This window comes from Camelus dromedarius, chromosome 13, assembly GCF_036321535.1.
Source record: "Camelus dromedarius isolate mCamDro1 chromosome 13, mCamDro1.pat, whole genome shotgun sequence".
NCBI classification, from domain to species: domain Eukaryota; kingdom Metazoa; phylum Chordata; class Mammalia; order Artiodactyla; family Camelidae; genus Camelus; species Camelus dromedarius.
The window spans coordinates 26,525,221-26,542,615 of record NC_087448.1 but is presented as its reverse complement, the minus strand read 5'-3'; the positions used below and the strand labels follow the sequence as shown (position 1 = coordinate 26,542,615).

Below are 17,395 nucleotides of genomic sequence, written 5' to 3'. Positions count from 1 at the left end.
TGTGGCTGATTTGAGGTGATTTCCAAGAACTATATCCAACCTGAATAATGGCGAGCATATTGTTACTGGTGAGGATATTCAGAGATGATAAAAAAAAAAAGGCAGTACTGTTAGATTAAACATCTAATTGCTACCTTAATGGTCACAGCAGACATTTGGATGCACGTTTAGAGATACATTGGTTTAAAAAAATGTCATTTTAATTCACAGCTTCCAAAAGCTCATTCTTAGATTGTTTCCTAACTAAATAGCGCCAATTTGGGGTTTTGTGAATTACCAGGTAAGTCTAATCAATCTATTTAGTACCCAGTATTCTGTAAATGAGTGTTTCCCAAAAGTAGTGCAAGTGAATATTAAGCCATGGTGATCACTAATTGTAGTTTACGATGGAACCCCAAAATACTGCATGATGTTTGTATTAAAAAATCTTTCGCTTAATGGTGAGTCATATTATTTATAGTCACTGGTTAATTAAGTCATTTTAATCTAAAAGATGTACTGTTGGAAGAAAAGTCCAGGTGACTATATCCTGTATAAATTTATAACTGAGGAAAAGCCAAGCTGGTTGGTTACAAAATGATTAAACATCATTGTTGGGTCACGTCTGCCTGAGTCATTAAAATGTCTAAGAGGAAAGCAAAATCTGCTGTTCGGAAGCCTAGTATTGTAAGCCCTAGCTTTTAAATTAATGGTGAATATAGTGAGCAGTCTGTCTTTGAGAACATTTTACCTATCAGGGAGCTCAAGTTTTAGCTGAAATATAATTAGGATATTTAAAAAAAATCTGAATTCATTTTCTTACAGGAAAAGGCTGACTTCTGTTGGGTTCACTGCCAAAAAAATTACTGATTCTTGTGAAATATAGGATCTGCTTGTTGCCTTTTAAAAATCTCTAGTCATCCTACTTCATTATCACCATTAAAGAAATTTCTTATTTTATCTAGTAATTTCAGCAGTCTTTTGTGCTTTAGTAGTAGTTTATCCTCTTTGAACTGGCATTCTGGCATATCAAAGTCAAGAGGTGGAGGAAATGAGCTCATTATAGCTTTCCCCAAACTGGGCAAGTAGTGACATTTCAGAGAGTTTAAATTGGGCATACACTCTGCACTGAGGTTTCCAATAAGATACACATCAGAGTAATGAGGGTAGTTACTGCCTTTTAATCTGATTGACTATTGAAATTAGTATCTTCTGTAAATCATTTTAGTATCATTTAGTTTGACTGACTGTGGGATCCAATGAGTTGAGAGCAAAAGAATACTTGCCTGGTTAAAGTCTGTTCTAGTAATTATTTTATTGTGTACCTTACACACATAATCTCTCTTGGCTTTATTAAGCAGGGAAATGGGAGCAAAATCTAATTTGGAGGTTTTTCTAATTTGTAAAAGGATTGACAAGAGTCTGTAAGGTGGTGTCAGCTCCTTGTTACAACTCACTCATCTGTTGCCTGTCTTCAGTGTTTACGAGTGCTCGTGAGGCCCACCTTTATAGGTATTTTTAAGAATATGAGGTTTCCCACTACATAAATATCCCCAATCCTCTCTTGCTCTGTGGTTCTGCAGAATTGTTTCTCTTCTCTAAACACATTTAGTTGGGGCATATCCAGCTAGTGATATGAGTTAGTAATTTCACAGTTACTCATCTTAACGATAGCAATCTTGAAACTATGCAAATGAAAACATTCTTTATTATTTTTATGAAGTAAGAAGATGTATTTGAAGGTAATCTTATTGGGTGTGTCTCTGGTTAGCCAGTCTGTACTTCCCATCCTGGAATAGTGCCTAAGTCTTTGCTCTGTCCCATGCAAGTCAGCCATGTAGCAGAAGTTTATGCCTTGTTGAACTCATGGCTCACATTACTGAGGAAAGCCTTCTCACATTGTCACCAGGCTTTCCTTTCCATGGTTTGCAGCTTGGAAAAAGTGGAGCAAATGTTCATCTATTGGTTTGAGAAATCCTGTGTCTATTTATATCCGCTATGTGAATACTATGCTGTCTACCCTAAGAGTACCATCACATTTTTCTTAAAAATGCACTCAATAGAAGAAGAAAAAATTATTAAAAAATACTCCTGTTAGTTTACAATGGGATACTCAGGTGACTGTTTTAAGAGATCAGATAAGATAGAGGCCCTTGCTGCTTCTCATTCATGCCAGAGAGCTCTGTCCTTTGTTAGAGTTGGAGACCTTCACACATTGAGTGACAGTGACATCAGTGGGTTCTTGGGGCTTCTGTGCAGGGCTCCGTGTGAAGCTCAGAGCCCTTCTGTGATGTGGAAGTTTTTCTCTTAGAGCTCTTCCTGGTTTTGAATTTCCCGAGGAGGACAGGTGCACTCACACAGCTCTCCAGCACATCAACACCATCCACTGATCCTGATCCATATGATAGCAATTTAAAAATTGAGTAATAAGAACTATTTTTCTTCACTTGAAGTAATATAAACTTTGAACTCTCCGTATTATTTGATAACCCAGTAACTGCAGGCAAAGATGAAAGTGTTCAAGTTCATAAAGATAATTAAAATTTTTTGAACTGCTGTCTCTTCATGGCAGTGGTTTATGGTTGCCATCTGTATGCTCTTTTTTTAAGCTTCACAGTCAATTTTTAAAAATAATTTTATTTCCGCATATAGCAAAACACCATTTTTTTTTTTTTAAAAGTAGCGTATCAAGTTAAAGGTCAGCTTGGCAAACACCAGTTTAAAAATTCACTTCTATAATGGTAATCGTATAGTATAGATTCACTGAAAATTTGGCAGAAGGTTTTTTTTTTAATTGTGTTCTCAAACTTGAATGTAGAAAGCTTCAATCTTGTTTCATGAACTTGCATGTTCCAGCTACAGGGCTTTCTCATCCTAAATATAAATTACTAAGTCAGTTATACTTCAGTTAAAAAATTCAAGAAGCAAAACCTTACCATATACCAGAATATCACCTAGATTAAAATAATAAGCTGAAAAAATAAAATGGAAGAAATAAAAAAAAGCTTTGGAGGTAGTTTAAAATTGTAAGCTTTTAAGGAATAGGGGAAAAAAACCCGGAAACAATAGATTAGAATCTATATAAAATTGATACTCTGGCAAATAACATTCTGATAAAAGTATTTTAAGCAAAAATGACTTAAATATTGTCTAGAATTCAAATAAACTGGTAAGATGCACATTTGAAAACCTCAGTAGAGAAATGAACAAAGGATGTGACCAAATACTTCACAGATGAATAAATTCTACTGGAAATAAATAGTAAAATCTCCAGCTTCATTAGTAAGAAATGATTATGCTAAAGCCAGATACTATTTTTTTAATTGAAACTAGTAAATAATTTAAAATCTTAAAAAATGATGGCCATATTGTGGCAGATTGGTTTTTAACATTCTTAAAATGACCAATTGAATATAAAATGGTACAGTTCTGAAAAGCAATTTGGCAATATCTATTGAGTAATTATATGCTAGTTTATTTATTAATATAAACATATTTATTCATAAAATTATGACTTTTCCCAATAATCCTTTTTTGGGGGGCAGAATCTAAGAAAAAAACCACAAAATGGGGGGGAAAGATATATATCAAACCTCCTCGTAGTGGAAAATATCAAAAACAGCTTAAGTATCTAAAGTGTGATACATAAACATCGGTAAAATTTTTTCCATCCCTTAAGAGCCATGCTTATAAAGGCTGCAGCACTGGGGGAGATCATGCAGTGGGTAGCTGACAGGCAGAGCGAAACGGTGGTGCTGCTGTATCATGCCAGGAGGTGGGCACAGGAATACTGCCTGCTGGGGCAAAAGTAAATTGGTTCGTATCTCCAGACAAGTACCAAGAGCTTGACACTGATGGTTTTATTTCTAGAAGTAGTATATAAGAAATGGTAAGGAGCATGGACAAAGATAGACATACAGACATGCAGCAAAGCATTTGTACAGTGGCAAGAATTGGAAAGAACCTAAGTTCAACTGCAAGAATCCTCTCATTTATATGAAGGGATGGAGCAGAATTTAGCAATGTGACTTCATAGTAAGAGCGGAGCTGGGACAGGAAGCTGAAGTCCTCCTGCTCAACGCCTTTTGCTGTTGATGTGGTATTGGGGAATGTCCTGTTACTCAGCAAGATCTGGTAGTGCTCTGACTATTGAGGTTGCCTAGAAAAGGGGAATCCGCTGTCAGGCTGCTCTAGAGCTTTGCTAGACTCACTTCAGGATGCTTCAGGCATAACAATGAGGCTGAAAAGAAAGTCCTGTCTTCACAAAGTGATGATGATCAGTTGCCTTGGAACTGACTGTTGCTGCTCCACACTCTCCCATCTTAACGTGTCTTGTTAACCATTTATCTGTGTTGTATTCTAATTCAGCAGTATTCAAAATTACTACCACAGGAATTTTAGAAATTAAATATGTATTAATTTTGCTACCAGTCTGAAAATACTAAAGTGATAGTAAAATTTTGTATTGAATGATTTTAAACTTTAAAACTGTAAGTTACATATGCTTACTGCTTTACCCATGGACGTGTGATGGGTACCATATTGATCACTATTCAGTGTGGTTTTTATTTTTAAAATATTACAACTTATGAATTTAGCTGGAGATGATTAATTAAAAATCTCAGTAAGGGATTTACTTAAGATAATCATTCCAAATTAATATCTCTGATAGAGAGTTTACTCTCTTGATCTACATTTGACAATTAGGAGAGAACACTAATGTTTAACTTGTCTGGCAACAGGAAAAAAACAACAAAGGGGAGACATCCTCTTTAGGAAGAGCAAAACATCACTGCCAGCATTTGCATGAAACCAAAGTTTCTTCTAAATTTATTTCTACAAAGAAAATAGAGATTTTGAATCTTTCACAGAAGAATTCCTACATTAAAAGTTTGACAGTGGATTTTATAAAATATTTGACATGCCACGTCCCTCGGTACTGTGAAGAGATGTGTTTGAAATGAAAGAACATCCTTGCACTTAGCATCTTCACCGCCTGATTGCTCTGTGGCTGATCCCAGCACACAGTGCTCTCTCTTTAGTAAGTGTTCATGTGTTTGTTGAGCTGAGTCTGCATCGAGAAGAAACCCAGGCAAATGATTAAGTGCCGAATAATAGATAAAACAAGGCATTTTGCATTAATTTGCAAGGAACTGCACAATATCTTTATTGTATCTCTTAAATAAATATTTAGTTACTGATAGGAAAAGCTTGAATAATGTGGGGGTATATATTTAGAAAATGTAGTCGACAGAGAGATATTAGAAATATGTACGTGTGAATGACTAGTTAAATACTTCGTAGGTTAACAAGTTCACCCTCAGTGTATTGATAATGTTCTCAGATCTCAGTCTTTCTGGTCCATTTGGAAAAATCTTTGGAAATGGGAAGTTGAATGAAAGATGTCTGAATTCTCTCTCTCTGCTGAAGAGCTTTCTGATTAAGGGGAAATGATGGTTGGCATTTGGGACTAGTTCCTGGAGACCAAGAGACAGGCATCACGTTCTGGTTCTCACTGAAACCTTTTATAAGTGAGCTGGATGCCATACTGAGCTCTCTGTGTGGTCTTCTTGGCTTGTCGCCTCTCAGTCATGTTTAAAGTCAGGTCACATTCACTGGGGATGAGGTTTCTGAACAGAGGCAACTTCCTAGTGTCTGTTGTGTAACTCAACTCCCTTGGAGGGAGGGAGCGATACATTTTGGGGAGGAGAAGAAAAGGAAGTAGATAATAATTGGAGGAATGAGCTGAAGGGAAGAGGTCATGGGCCTAGTGGCGGGAATGCAAACGGCGGGTGTTCCCTCTTCTGGTTTTCATCTTACCAAGAGAGCACACGTCTGACGTGCTGGCAGAGCACATAGCCAGGTTTATGCCATGGCCCGAGGGATGGGGGTTTGAGGTATGATTCTACCTAGGGTTAGGGGGGTGGGCCATGGGGCGAAGGCAGTTAAAGTGGTCCCTTGGCTGCCTCTGGGTCTTTGTGTATAGAGGTATCTGGAAGGTTATCTGGAATGGTTGTTGAATAAAGCCAGTGACCCGAAGTCAGTGCTGCCTTTAGGAACTCCACATGTGTAATTGAAGAGCACTTGCTCCGCAAAGAAGTTCTGTTTGTCAAAGAGATGTGTCTCTCTTGTATGGCTCTATTGTTTTATTTTATGTAACATTAGATTAATGTCCTGTTCCTTTAGGTAGACTTAAATTTCACAGAAGTTCAGATTTTATAAAACCTATTTTTCTCCTTAGTTGAAATATCCTAAGAGTTTGTTCTTTAATTGGTTATGAAAATAATTACTCATGATTCATAGTTGTATTGGATGTTCACTGTTTGCCAAAACTGTAGGTACGTTTTCTCCATATTCTAGAGCTTAGAATGGATACCATTTTAACAATTGACAACCTAAAATAGCATTTTCCTCTCATGTGACTTGGCTTTTTGGAGGGCAGTTTGCATGTTATCCAGAGTGTTGTTTTAACCTTGTGGTTATTTCTGTGTTTGTACACGTATGAGGAGGCTTGGGTTCGGAGGACACCAACTCACTGTGTATGCTGCTTCTAAATAGTAGGTCTAGAATGTTCTGAGGGAGGTGTCCATTAACCTCATAATTATTGGGGACATCATTTATCTGTGCTGTTTCCTTTGCCTCAATCCCTTGCTTCCTTTGGCTGACTTAATTGAGAGTAGGCTATGCTATTATCCACGCCAGAAACTGTATTAAAAAAAAATTATCCTGAAATTACGAATGCTGTAATACAGAAATGACAAGTGAAGTAAACAGGTGAACTGAATGATCTCGCCAAAGTCACCAGTGACTCAGATGGGTGGAGGAGGAATTTATGACATTGTTCCTTTAATAAGGAACAACTGATGTCAGACTTCCGTGACATTTTATTAAGTTGCTCCAGCCCAGCTTGGTGTCTGACTTTTTCTGTCACAGAAGGATGACATTTTAAGATCCAAGTTCCTATAGGGAAGTCGCAGCCAAGCTAGTGGTCAACAGCTGCTACGAATTACGTTTCTGCTAAGTAATGTTTTGGTTATTAGTTCCATGCGTTGCAAGAGTGCCGCTGATAGTGGAATTCAAGGAACACTTGCTTAATAGAGAACAACTAGAAGAATGAAATTAAAACTGTCATTTCTTAAAAATCTTCTCTTCTAGCTCCTCAGATAGTGGTGAAAGAAAAATATTGTGGCCGTGAAGGGAGAAAGCCTGCCTTCCTACATGGTTTCCAGTGGCACAAAAAAGAAATTAGGAGTCAGAAGAGGAGTAGTTCTAGGAAATGCATGCAGTCAAGGAGCAGTTTTATCATCTACATCAAGTTGTCTAGAGATCTTTGTGTGAAGAAACTATGACAACAGAAAAACATCTTTTGTTCACCAGGCTAAATCTTCATAAGCCACTGTTTTGTAATTTTGAATCCTGTTGAACAACATTCTGAAGGATATTAAATTGAGACTTTTGTCTTTTTTTATTTTTAGCACACTCAAGTGTATATATAAATCTCTGGAATGTTGAAGGAGTGACATTCCACAAGTGTCAGATTTTTTTTTTTCTGTTGCCCATTGTGAAGAGACCAGTGAATTAAGAATGTTTGACTCTTTCTCCAATATTTGCTTTCCTTTTGGAGCTCTGTTACAGAGTAAAGAATTGTTTTTTGTGGAAACATTATTGAATAGGAAAATTCATGTTTCAAATTGTTGTTTTCTGGCAGTGATTAATGATTAATTAGCCAGACTAGAATTGATAGCATTAAATTTCTGCGTGGCTTGGCCCTGTTATCAGCGCACAGCAATAACAGCAAAAAAAAAAAAAAAAAAAAAATAGAATTCACAATAATCTAGGATCTAGAACCAAAAATTGTACTCTGAATTGCAAGTGTCAAAGCTGGGTTCTAAAAGTGTTTAAGAGTCTAGAGATTTACAGATATCTTTGTAGATTCTGTAATAGCAGCATAAATTTGTTCAATGTTGGATTTTGAGGTAACTGTTAGCCTATTTTGGGGAGTTCTGGTACATTTAATTTTTACTGAGGCATTCTGCGGTGGTAACAAAGCAATCAGTCATAGACTTGAATGAGTTACCAATGGGAACTAGTTGCTTATTTGGATGAGTTCCACTGCATGCCTTAAATCTGGCAAAAAATAGGGTTTGAAGCTACCTTTAAAACATAGATCAATTTGAGGAAAACAAAAATCAATGAAAATGATTAATAGAAAAAAATATTCTTTGGTCCTAGGGATCTAAATTTTAATGAAAGAGATTCTAAAACTGACTGTTGAAACAGAATCAAATATTACCTTTCCTTAACAAATGTGGAACTATTTTTAAAGACATAGCTTTGAATGTAAAATTGCATCTATATGTTCCAAGAGGTCCATTCACCATTGTTCCCAGTGCTGTTCTCTGTTTCTTGACTTATTTTCTTGGTGGCTTGCTTTTTGTTGGGCTCTTGGACCTGAAACAAATATTGGGGATGGATTAGTGACATTTGTGATTTTTGAGGATGTTAAAAAGAACACTAAGATTGGCCTTCTTATAACCGCATGTGTTATTTATTTACTTTCAGTTTGATTAATAAGCTTAAACCTGGTGTCATTAAGAAGATCAATAGACTGTCCACACCGATAGCAGGCTTGGTAAGTAATAAATTACCTTCAAAACTAGATTTCTCTGTTTCTGAAGTGTCAAAAGCTTCTTTCATCTGGAATTATCATAGAAATTAGGTTTGGGGTCTTTTGTTCAAGCAAAGTGTGTTTGGTGATCCCCTCCTTATACCTGTAGTTCCTGGAGGCTTTATTCTGTTTATTTTTTTTGTTTTGCTTTTTGTGCCCTCAGACTTCATATATCTGCTTTCTTGGCCTATTTCTTCCACAAATTGTGTTTATTTAGGATCCTATTCTCTCTGAAGTTCGGCCCTACGCACACTGCTTGCTAGTTGACCACAGTTCAGGGAAACTGTCCGATGTTCATGAGATGTTACGTTTCAGTTGCTTCATGCTTCTACGTTCCCCTCACTCAGCATGCAGACCTTGGAGTGTATTTACAACATACTTAAGACCTGTCAGCTCTTCTGGTTTTCTACCAACATCCTGTGTGAAGTTGGGCAAGTCACTGTCTTCCTCTTTACCTCAGTAATATTATCCATACGATGGTTGTGGGGGATTCTCCAGACTCCTTCTGACTTTAAATTCAAAATTGTGTGTATGAAAAATACCCTGCACTTTCATTATATAGATACTCTGGTGGGTCAAGACCGTTGAGAGACCAATGATAAGGTGGGACTATGTGTCTGGAAATAAGTAATTTATAATTAAGTACAAATGATAGATATTTTTCCAAATGTTAGCAATCCCTAAGGATCAAGGTTGATGATAGGGGGTCAGTTAAAAAATTAATTTTCCAAAACACTCAAGTTTGAGACAGTTATTAACTGGGATGTAAATAAAATGTATGTTATCCTTGAGATAGTCAAGCTGCTTATAATACATTCGGGAACCTGATTAAAAGTAGCAGTACTAAAATTTCTGGGTTTGCAGCTGACATGAAGATCTTATCAAAATTTTGACAGGAATAAGTTGGTTGCAGAGTGTTTATTATTAGAAACAACTGTGTAGGAGAGAAGAAGAGAATTTTTACAGTTTTTTCCTTTTATTTTTCTTTAAAAGCTCAGAAAATTACAATTTTCTTTTGAAATATAGAATGCAGTTGACTCTTAAACAGTACGAGGGTTAGGATTGCTGACCCCCCCGTGCAGCTGAAAATCTCTTTTGAGTCCCCCAAAACTTAGCTGCTAACAGCATACTGTTGACCAGAAACCTTACTGATAACATAAATAGTCGATTAACACGTTTTGTATGTTATATGTATTATATACTATATTCTTAAAATAAAGTAAGTTAGAAGAAAATGTTAAGAAAATCATAAGGATGAAAAGTTACACTTACAGTATGGTACTGTATTTATCAATACCATGAGTTTACATCATCTGTTTACAAGATGAATCATCTGTCAGTACCTACGCCGATATTGTCTTATATGATACAAAATAGTATAAATGTTATACATATTACTAACACTGGACATCGAAATGAACAAAATAATGTGAAGAAGAAATTCATATTGGTTTAGAGGTATAACGATTCATTCTTTTTTTTAAAGTTTTAAAATTTAATTTAATTTAATTAATTTTTTTTGGTGTAATTAATTTTATTTATACGATTCATTCTTTGATAACAAAGAAACAGCAATATGATTGCTTCACGGTAGCTGAGCGTGTATGCTAACGAATGAATCATTATACGATTTTTATGGCATACAGTGTTACAGCTGTAATCATAATACAGTATTAGAAATGTTGTTACATTAAAAATACACTTACCTGTGTTGATAGGCTGATATGCAGTTTCTTCAGCGAATGGGGCACAGTGTACTTGAAAACAAAGTTATAAAACACAGGAAGAAAACTAATACGTTATTAATTTATATTAAATATCACTTACCTTATACCTATCTTAGGATAGTATCTACATATATTTTATGCATTCCTGATATACCTAACTTGTTCTTAATTTTTTTGAAATTTCTAGGCTACATAGTTTGTGAGTTTTTTCAAATTGTCAAAAATCTCCAAAATTTTTTCCAATATATTTCTTGAAAAAAAATCCATGTATAAGTGGGCCTGTGCAGTTTAAACCTATGTTGTTCAAGGGTCAACAGAGCACTTGGACTCAATGTTAATTCCTTCCCTTCTTATCCTGTTGCTTCTATTTCTATTATGAGTAAGCAGCTGACGTGATATTTTTATTGGTCTCAAATTTGGTTTGATTAAAAATCTTTCATATATATGCATATATTGCAATATACATATATGTGTGATTTACTTCTAGTGATATATAACAAGTCAGAGGTGTTATTTAAGCAGTAAAATTGAAGAAATTTGGTTTCTGAAGTCTCTCTAGGAAGAAATATTCAGTTTAATGAAGTAAATAAGTTTTATATGAAAATAACTTTTATGAAGTAATTTCTGTGAGGATTAAAAGTTTGAATTGTATTGAAAGTACTTTCTGTCTTTTCAAATGGCTTGAGTTATTCTCAGATAGTTTAATGCTTAGATTTTAAATTGTCGTTTCTTGGATCAGTTACATGCATTTAAAATAAAACTAGCCTTTGATTCCAAACACTCTGCATATTTGGAACACTTAAATTGTGCTGGTTTATTGTTGTTGGCCACGAGAGGTTTTATTTAATCTTCTGATTCTATGATTAGATGAAAGCACAAATGTATTTTATATTTAAGTCCAAAGGTCTCTCCAAGTATTTCTATTTCAAGCATCAGAAATTCTATCTAGTTTGGACTTTATCCCTAGAAACTAAAATGAAATATATTTCTGGTATATTAAATAGGATAATTTCCCAAATACGGGACATTGAGCATTTTCAATTGGACGTAGGATCAGGAGGGTGACCAGAGCCACAGACCTGGACCTGGGCTGAGCAGTCAGGTCAGAAGTCGTTATCATTCCTCATGGTAACTTCATCTGAATTCTTCTTCTCATGTTTATGTATCAGGATGGTTTTTATATCAAAACTTCTTAAAGCCTCAATTTCAAGTATGAATTAGAGTTTCTGCGTCTACCTAGTAGGGTTGTTATGAGGATGGAAAGGAATGATATGTAGATAGTCTGACATACAGATGTTCAGTGAATGTTCTTTTGTATCACATGTATTCTTTAAACAAATGATTCTTTTAACAAATAATTTTTCTGATTTATAGGGGTCTATTGGAGGAGAAAAGACAGATATAGATAAGGACCTTATTGTCAATGACTTTATGTTCTAGTAGGGGAGTGGGGATTGGGCAGATAAATTAACAAATGAGCAAGAAAGTACCAGATAATAAACATGCTGCAGAGAATTACAGTAGACTGACGTTTGTTGAGCACCCATGAGCAGCTGTCGTCGGACTATGAAGATTGACCTCTAAGAAGTCCTCAAAAGCCATGTGTCAGAAGCTTTAGTTTTTAACATTTATAGAAAAAAGATATAAAATTTGAGCCAGGCTCTGCATACTAGTAATTTCTGTGTTGACAGCACCTAACATAGTGACTGGAACATATAGGAGATCAACAATTTTTTTTGAATGAATGAACAGGATTTCCATTGTGAAAATATTAGGCTTAGAATTAGGCCTTTGATGGGTTATAGGTTAAGTTGTGTCCCCCCCGAAAAAATATACAAGCAGACCTTGTTTTATTGTGCTTAGCTTTACTGCACTTTGCAAATATTGCACTTTTTAACAAATTGATGGTTTGTGGCAACCCTGCATCAAGCAAGTTTTATCAGCGCCATTTTTTCTAACAGTCTTTGCTCACTCCATGTGTCTGGATCATATTTGGGTAGTTCTGTTAGTATTTCATACCTTTTCATTATTATTTGTTCTGGTGATCTGTGATCAGAGATCTTTGATGTTACTGCTATGACTCTCCTAAGGCTCGGATGATGGCTAGTTAGCATGTTTCAGCAATAAGGTATTTGTTAATTAAGGCATGCATGTTGTTTTTATTAGACATAATGTTATTGCACACTTAATAGACTCTAGTATAGTGTAAACATAACTTTCATATGCACTAGGAAACAAAAAAGTTTGTGTGACTTGCTTTATTGTGATACTTGCTTTATTGTGGGGGTCTGGAGATCAACTCACAGTATCTCTGAGGTCTGCCTGTATATTGAAGTCCTAAACTGCAGTGCCGCAGAATGTGACCTTTTGGGAGTAGGGCTGTCATATGGAGTACGGGAACAGAAGTCATAATGGAGTAGAGTAGGCACCCTAATCTAATCTAATTGGTGTCCTTGTATGAAGATGGCCATATGAAGGCAGATACACACAGGACGAAAGCCATGTGATGACTGAGGGTTGGAGTCGGGCACATACAAGCCAAGGAACACCACAGATTGCCAGCAAAACACCAGGGGCCGGAAGAGGCAGGGCGGGATTCTTCTACAGGTTTCATGGGAGCATGGCCTTGTGGACACCTTGATTTTTGGCTTCTAGTCTCCAGAACTGTGGGACAATAAGCCACTTGGTTTGTGGTACTTTGTTATGGCAATCCTGGGAAACATATACAGATAGGTAAATGTTTTAGTTAATACTCGCTTTTTAAAAGACTTTTAATTTTGAAATATAGATTGACAGGAAGTTGCAAGAAAACAGTAAAGGAGGTCCTCTGTGCATTTCACTCAGGTTCCCCCATGGTAACATCTTGCATAACCCCGTTCAATATTAAAACCAGGAATTCACACTGGTACATTCAAAGATTTTAATCAGATTTACCCATTTTGCGTGTAGTTAATACTTTTTTAGTAGCAAAGAGCAAAGATGCTTTCGAGCTAATGAGATGAAGAGTGTTTTATTGTAAGGATTTTCCTGAGGACTCTCATTAACCTAGTGCTCAGGCATAAACGTGGCAGATGAATTCCTCACAATTACTTTTTCCTGCCTCATTTCTAGCAAGAAATGGCATCCCTTAGTTGAGTTTCCTAACAGAGGAATCCGAATGGATCAGATTACCTTTTCTTTCCAGGCAACAGATACCACAGGTCAGCAGCCAGCTGGGAGATGAGTTCCTTGAGGGAGAAAATGGTCCTGGCTAAGTGGGCTGTGGTCAGGAGTATTGATTTCCTTTGGCTTGTTCTGTCCAGGTGTCTGGTTTGAAGTGGTTTCCATGAATGAGGTTTGTGTGGGGCAGACAAACCAAAATCAGTCAAACACAGTGACGATTACACGATTTCTGTGTAAGGGTTTGGTAAGCTATGTGAGTTTAGTGCTCCAAGCCCCCTCTTCCATTACTCCTTTCTAACTCTCTTTCCTTCAGCTATGACTTTCATCCATTCCATGTCAGCTACCATGTGTATTTAGCCTTGAAGCCAAAGCAGTGGATTTACCCATGGCAGATGGAGCTGTGTGAAACACATGGAATATCCTCTGAGCAATGACAACACTCAGAGGGGGATGTTAAGATGATTTAGAAATATATTAAATGCTTTGCTTGAAACATTCACATGATTATATGATTATTTTTTCTTTAGGAAGGCAGTAACCACATTCTTATAGATCTTCTAGAGATACGGCTTTTTTCATTTGGCTGAGTTTCGTAAAGAAATACGTTTTCCCTTATCTTTTAAATTCTCTTTGTTCTTTACAACGCCGTGCAAAAAAATTCTAACCCAAGAGTTTGAGTCTTTTAAAAACTTAGCTGGTGTTAAATGTGGGTATGTTCAAATCATTGAAACTCAAAACCAAAACTCTATTTGGGAATTAAAAAAACTACCTCAGAACAAAACCCTGAGAAACAGGCAAGATATTCTGATGGTGAAAAGAGCCGTTGAACCAGAATAATATTTACCATCTGATGCGTTAGTGTGCATGTAATACAGTATGCGTAGAAAACATTAAGGAAGTTAATAACTGTAAGGCTGACAGTCATCTTGGACCCCTAATGATTTAATTGATTTTCTAAAGCCAGGTTTCTCAACCTTGGCACTATTAACTATTGGCATTTGGGGCCGGATAATTCATTGTCATTGGGTGGGTGGGGTCTGTCCTGTGCTTTGTAGAATGTTTAGCAGCCCCCCTGCCTCTACTCACTAGATGCCAGTTGCACCACGCCCTCCATCTCCTACTTGTGACAACTGAAAATGTCTCCTGACATTGCCAATGAGTAAAATCAGGCCTGGCTGAGAACCACTGAACTAAAGGATCAAGAAAGTAAACACTACCCTTTTTACATAGTCTGGTTTGCTGACCAAGTAGAGATTTGATTGCCCTGCTCATACTTGCCGTGTCAATTGCAATTTCCCTTTGAAAAGCGATGGTATTTCAGAAAAATCTACTTTGAACCATTTGTCTGTTTAAATGTTTGTGTCTATCAGTCGGCTCAGTAGAAAAATCCTCAGTATATCCACACTCGCATAAGATATGGTCTGAATTTGAACATCTTTGCTCTAAAGAGTTACTCTTTGAGATTCCTTCAAGAGTGGGATGTGCAAAGTGTGCCGATAGTGGCTGGGAAGGTTGTGTCTTCGTTCAGGAATGCAGGGAACAGGCAAAGATGCCAGCTAGTTTAGGCTGTGTCATTTTCCTCTGCCTTCATAATGGTTAATTCAAGAAATAAGGCAAATCTGTGGGTCTGTTTTTACTGCCCTTTTTCAGAAGGTCACTAGTGGTCAGTGTTCTTGTATCTCTGTAAAATTATTTCTGATTCATTCTTCACTCACGTATACACTTGGGTGTCAGCGAAGTAGTGCAACCTAGTCCATGCCAAGGTCACTGTTGAAACATCTAGTTGTTCCCTTCTAGCTGTAATAGAAAATTCACCTAAGGAATCAACTATAAAATCTGAATATTCTTATCCAGGTTATCATATGCTTTTAAAAAAAATCACTCTTAAGCAGTAACTATATTTATCCCTTTAAAATAATTTTAATATAATAAATGCGTGGATAGGAGAACAAAGGGGTTGAGAGAGGGGAGGTTTGTGAGTCACTGAGCTTGTGAGCTCTTTGTCCAAATAAAACCAAAATGTGAGACCTCAAGGCAGAGTGTTTTCGGGGGAGGGGGGGGAAGCCTACTCTGTTTCCACTCCTTTCTCATCCAAGTTGAAATAATATAAGAAATACAAATATAATTACTATTTTATTCAAGAGTGGCACTTTTCTGGGTAAGAGGCAGGAATAAATTTTATATGGTTGAAGAGAAAATACTTAAGGAATATTAGACTGTGACTTGGATGAGTAGCCAATATAAATATATGCCTTGCTTAAAAGAGTGGTGACTGAGGGTTGCTCTGTGCTGGGTCAAACCCAATGTGTGTCTCAGAGGGAATATCTCTCTAGTTGGTAACAAGCAAGATTCATTTGTGAAAATATTTGGATATTGGCATATACAGAACACTAATAACAGGCGACCGCATGGGAAGAGAGGGGAAGATGGTGTTGCAGAGCTAGTTTAAAATAACCACTTAGTGGTAAGATCAGAAGTGTCTGTTCTGGTCTTGGATTTTATTGCTGATTCTGTAGATTTGTTGAAGGCGATCTTCCATCTAGCAACACTGGGAGAGTCTTCCACTAAGCAAATTCTTCTTGGTTCACTCATCCTTGCCGATTTGTTTGTTTAGCCAAAAAGAGCAGCATTTACACTGGGCTGAGTCTGGCTGCCATGATCCCCATCCTTAAATGGATGGGGGTCAACACTGAGGTCCCTTCCTATAACCCAACTTTTGTCTCAGCTCTTATTTAGTTTCCACATTCTTCATTTCCTCACAGTTGGTAAATTGCGAAGGCTAGATATGTCTATAAATTACCATTTCTCACCTACTACTGTATTGAAACAATTTCATATACGTTGGATCAGACCTTGGAGCTTCACTGAGTTAAAAGATTTTTTTCTTTTCTTTCATTTCCTAGTAGGGATAGTGAATTTAAACTGTAGCAATAAACTTGATTAAAATTGCACAATTATGGTCTCATGATTTAAACTACATTAAAGAAATGTTTTTATTTCAAAGAGAGGGCGAGTCACTGTTACAAGCTATGTAATTATGCCTCAAACACTAAAATTTAAGCTATTCTTATTTTTCTAGTCTCCCAACCTCTTTATTTTCTTTGAAAACAAAACAGCAATAACAAAATCAAGGAGTACTTTTCCTGATTTAATAAAGATGTAGGAGAGTACTATAGTGTTGCCATTTTTTAAATGTATTATTACACTTGTATTAGAAATCATAGCATAAAAGTTAGCCATTTACTAAAAATAAGATCACTTTATGCATTGAAAATGACATTTTCCCTGGTTGTAGTTTAAATAATTTTTTTCTAATGTATATTTTACTGGAATTTCTGTGGCTCACTATCTGTACTTTGAAATGTTTTGGGGTTATCGAGTAATCAAGTCTGAGGAAATAGACTGTAGGGGATATACACTGGTTGTCTTCAAGGTAGCCAATACTAGATATTAAATATCTAAATGCTTTAACACCTCCATGTGAATGGCACATGAATAAGCCAATGACGATTGAGTTATTTGTAAGGTATTTTCAGATTTCCTCAAGAGTCTCCTTGTCACACTACTTCTCTGCAACTCCAAATTAAAGATAAGCATCACCGAGTAGAAACTTAGAAACTTAGCGTCAACGTTGAAGTTGGTTCCCATGCTCTTGTAACGATGCAGCACCGTAAATCAGGAAACTCCTGTTTTCTTAGCCATAATCTCTTAGTCATGACGTTGGCACAAGTTTAGGAACACTTCCCTAGAGATCCAAAACTTACTCATTTTTAAATCTAAGATGAACATTTATATGCCAACTGTCAGCCTCAGGGGCAACTTTTTTCAAAACATTAATGACTTAGAATTCCTAAAGCAA

The 17,395-nt window shown here is 36.4% G+C and overlaps 1 protein-coding gene across 10 annotated transcripts in view; it reads left to right on the top strand.

Moving 5' to 3' along the window:
- LMO7 (LIM domain 7) overlaps positions 1 to 17,395 on the top strand; it is a 189,766-nt gene that overhangs the window by 68,798 nt on the left and 103,573 nt on the right. For all 10 annotated transcript variants that reach the window (XM_064493074.1, XM_064493072.1, XM_064493071.1 and 7 more), the window contains one exon: positions 8,542 to 8,611. In XM_064493074.1, coding sequence (XP_064349144.1) covers positions 8,542 to 8,611 — 70 coding nt within the window. The remainder of the gene's footprint in view (positions 1 to 8,541; positions 8,612 to 17,395) is intronic.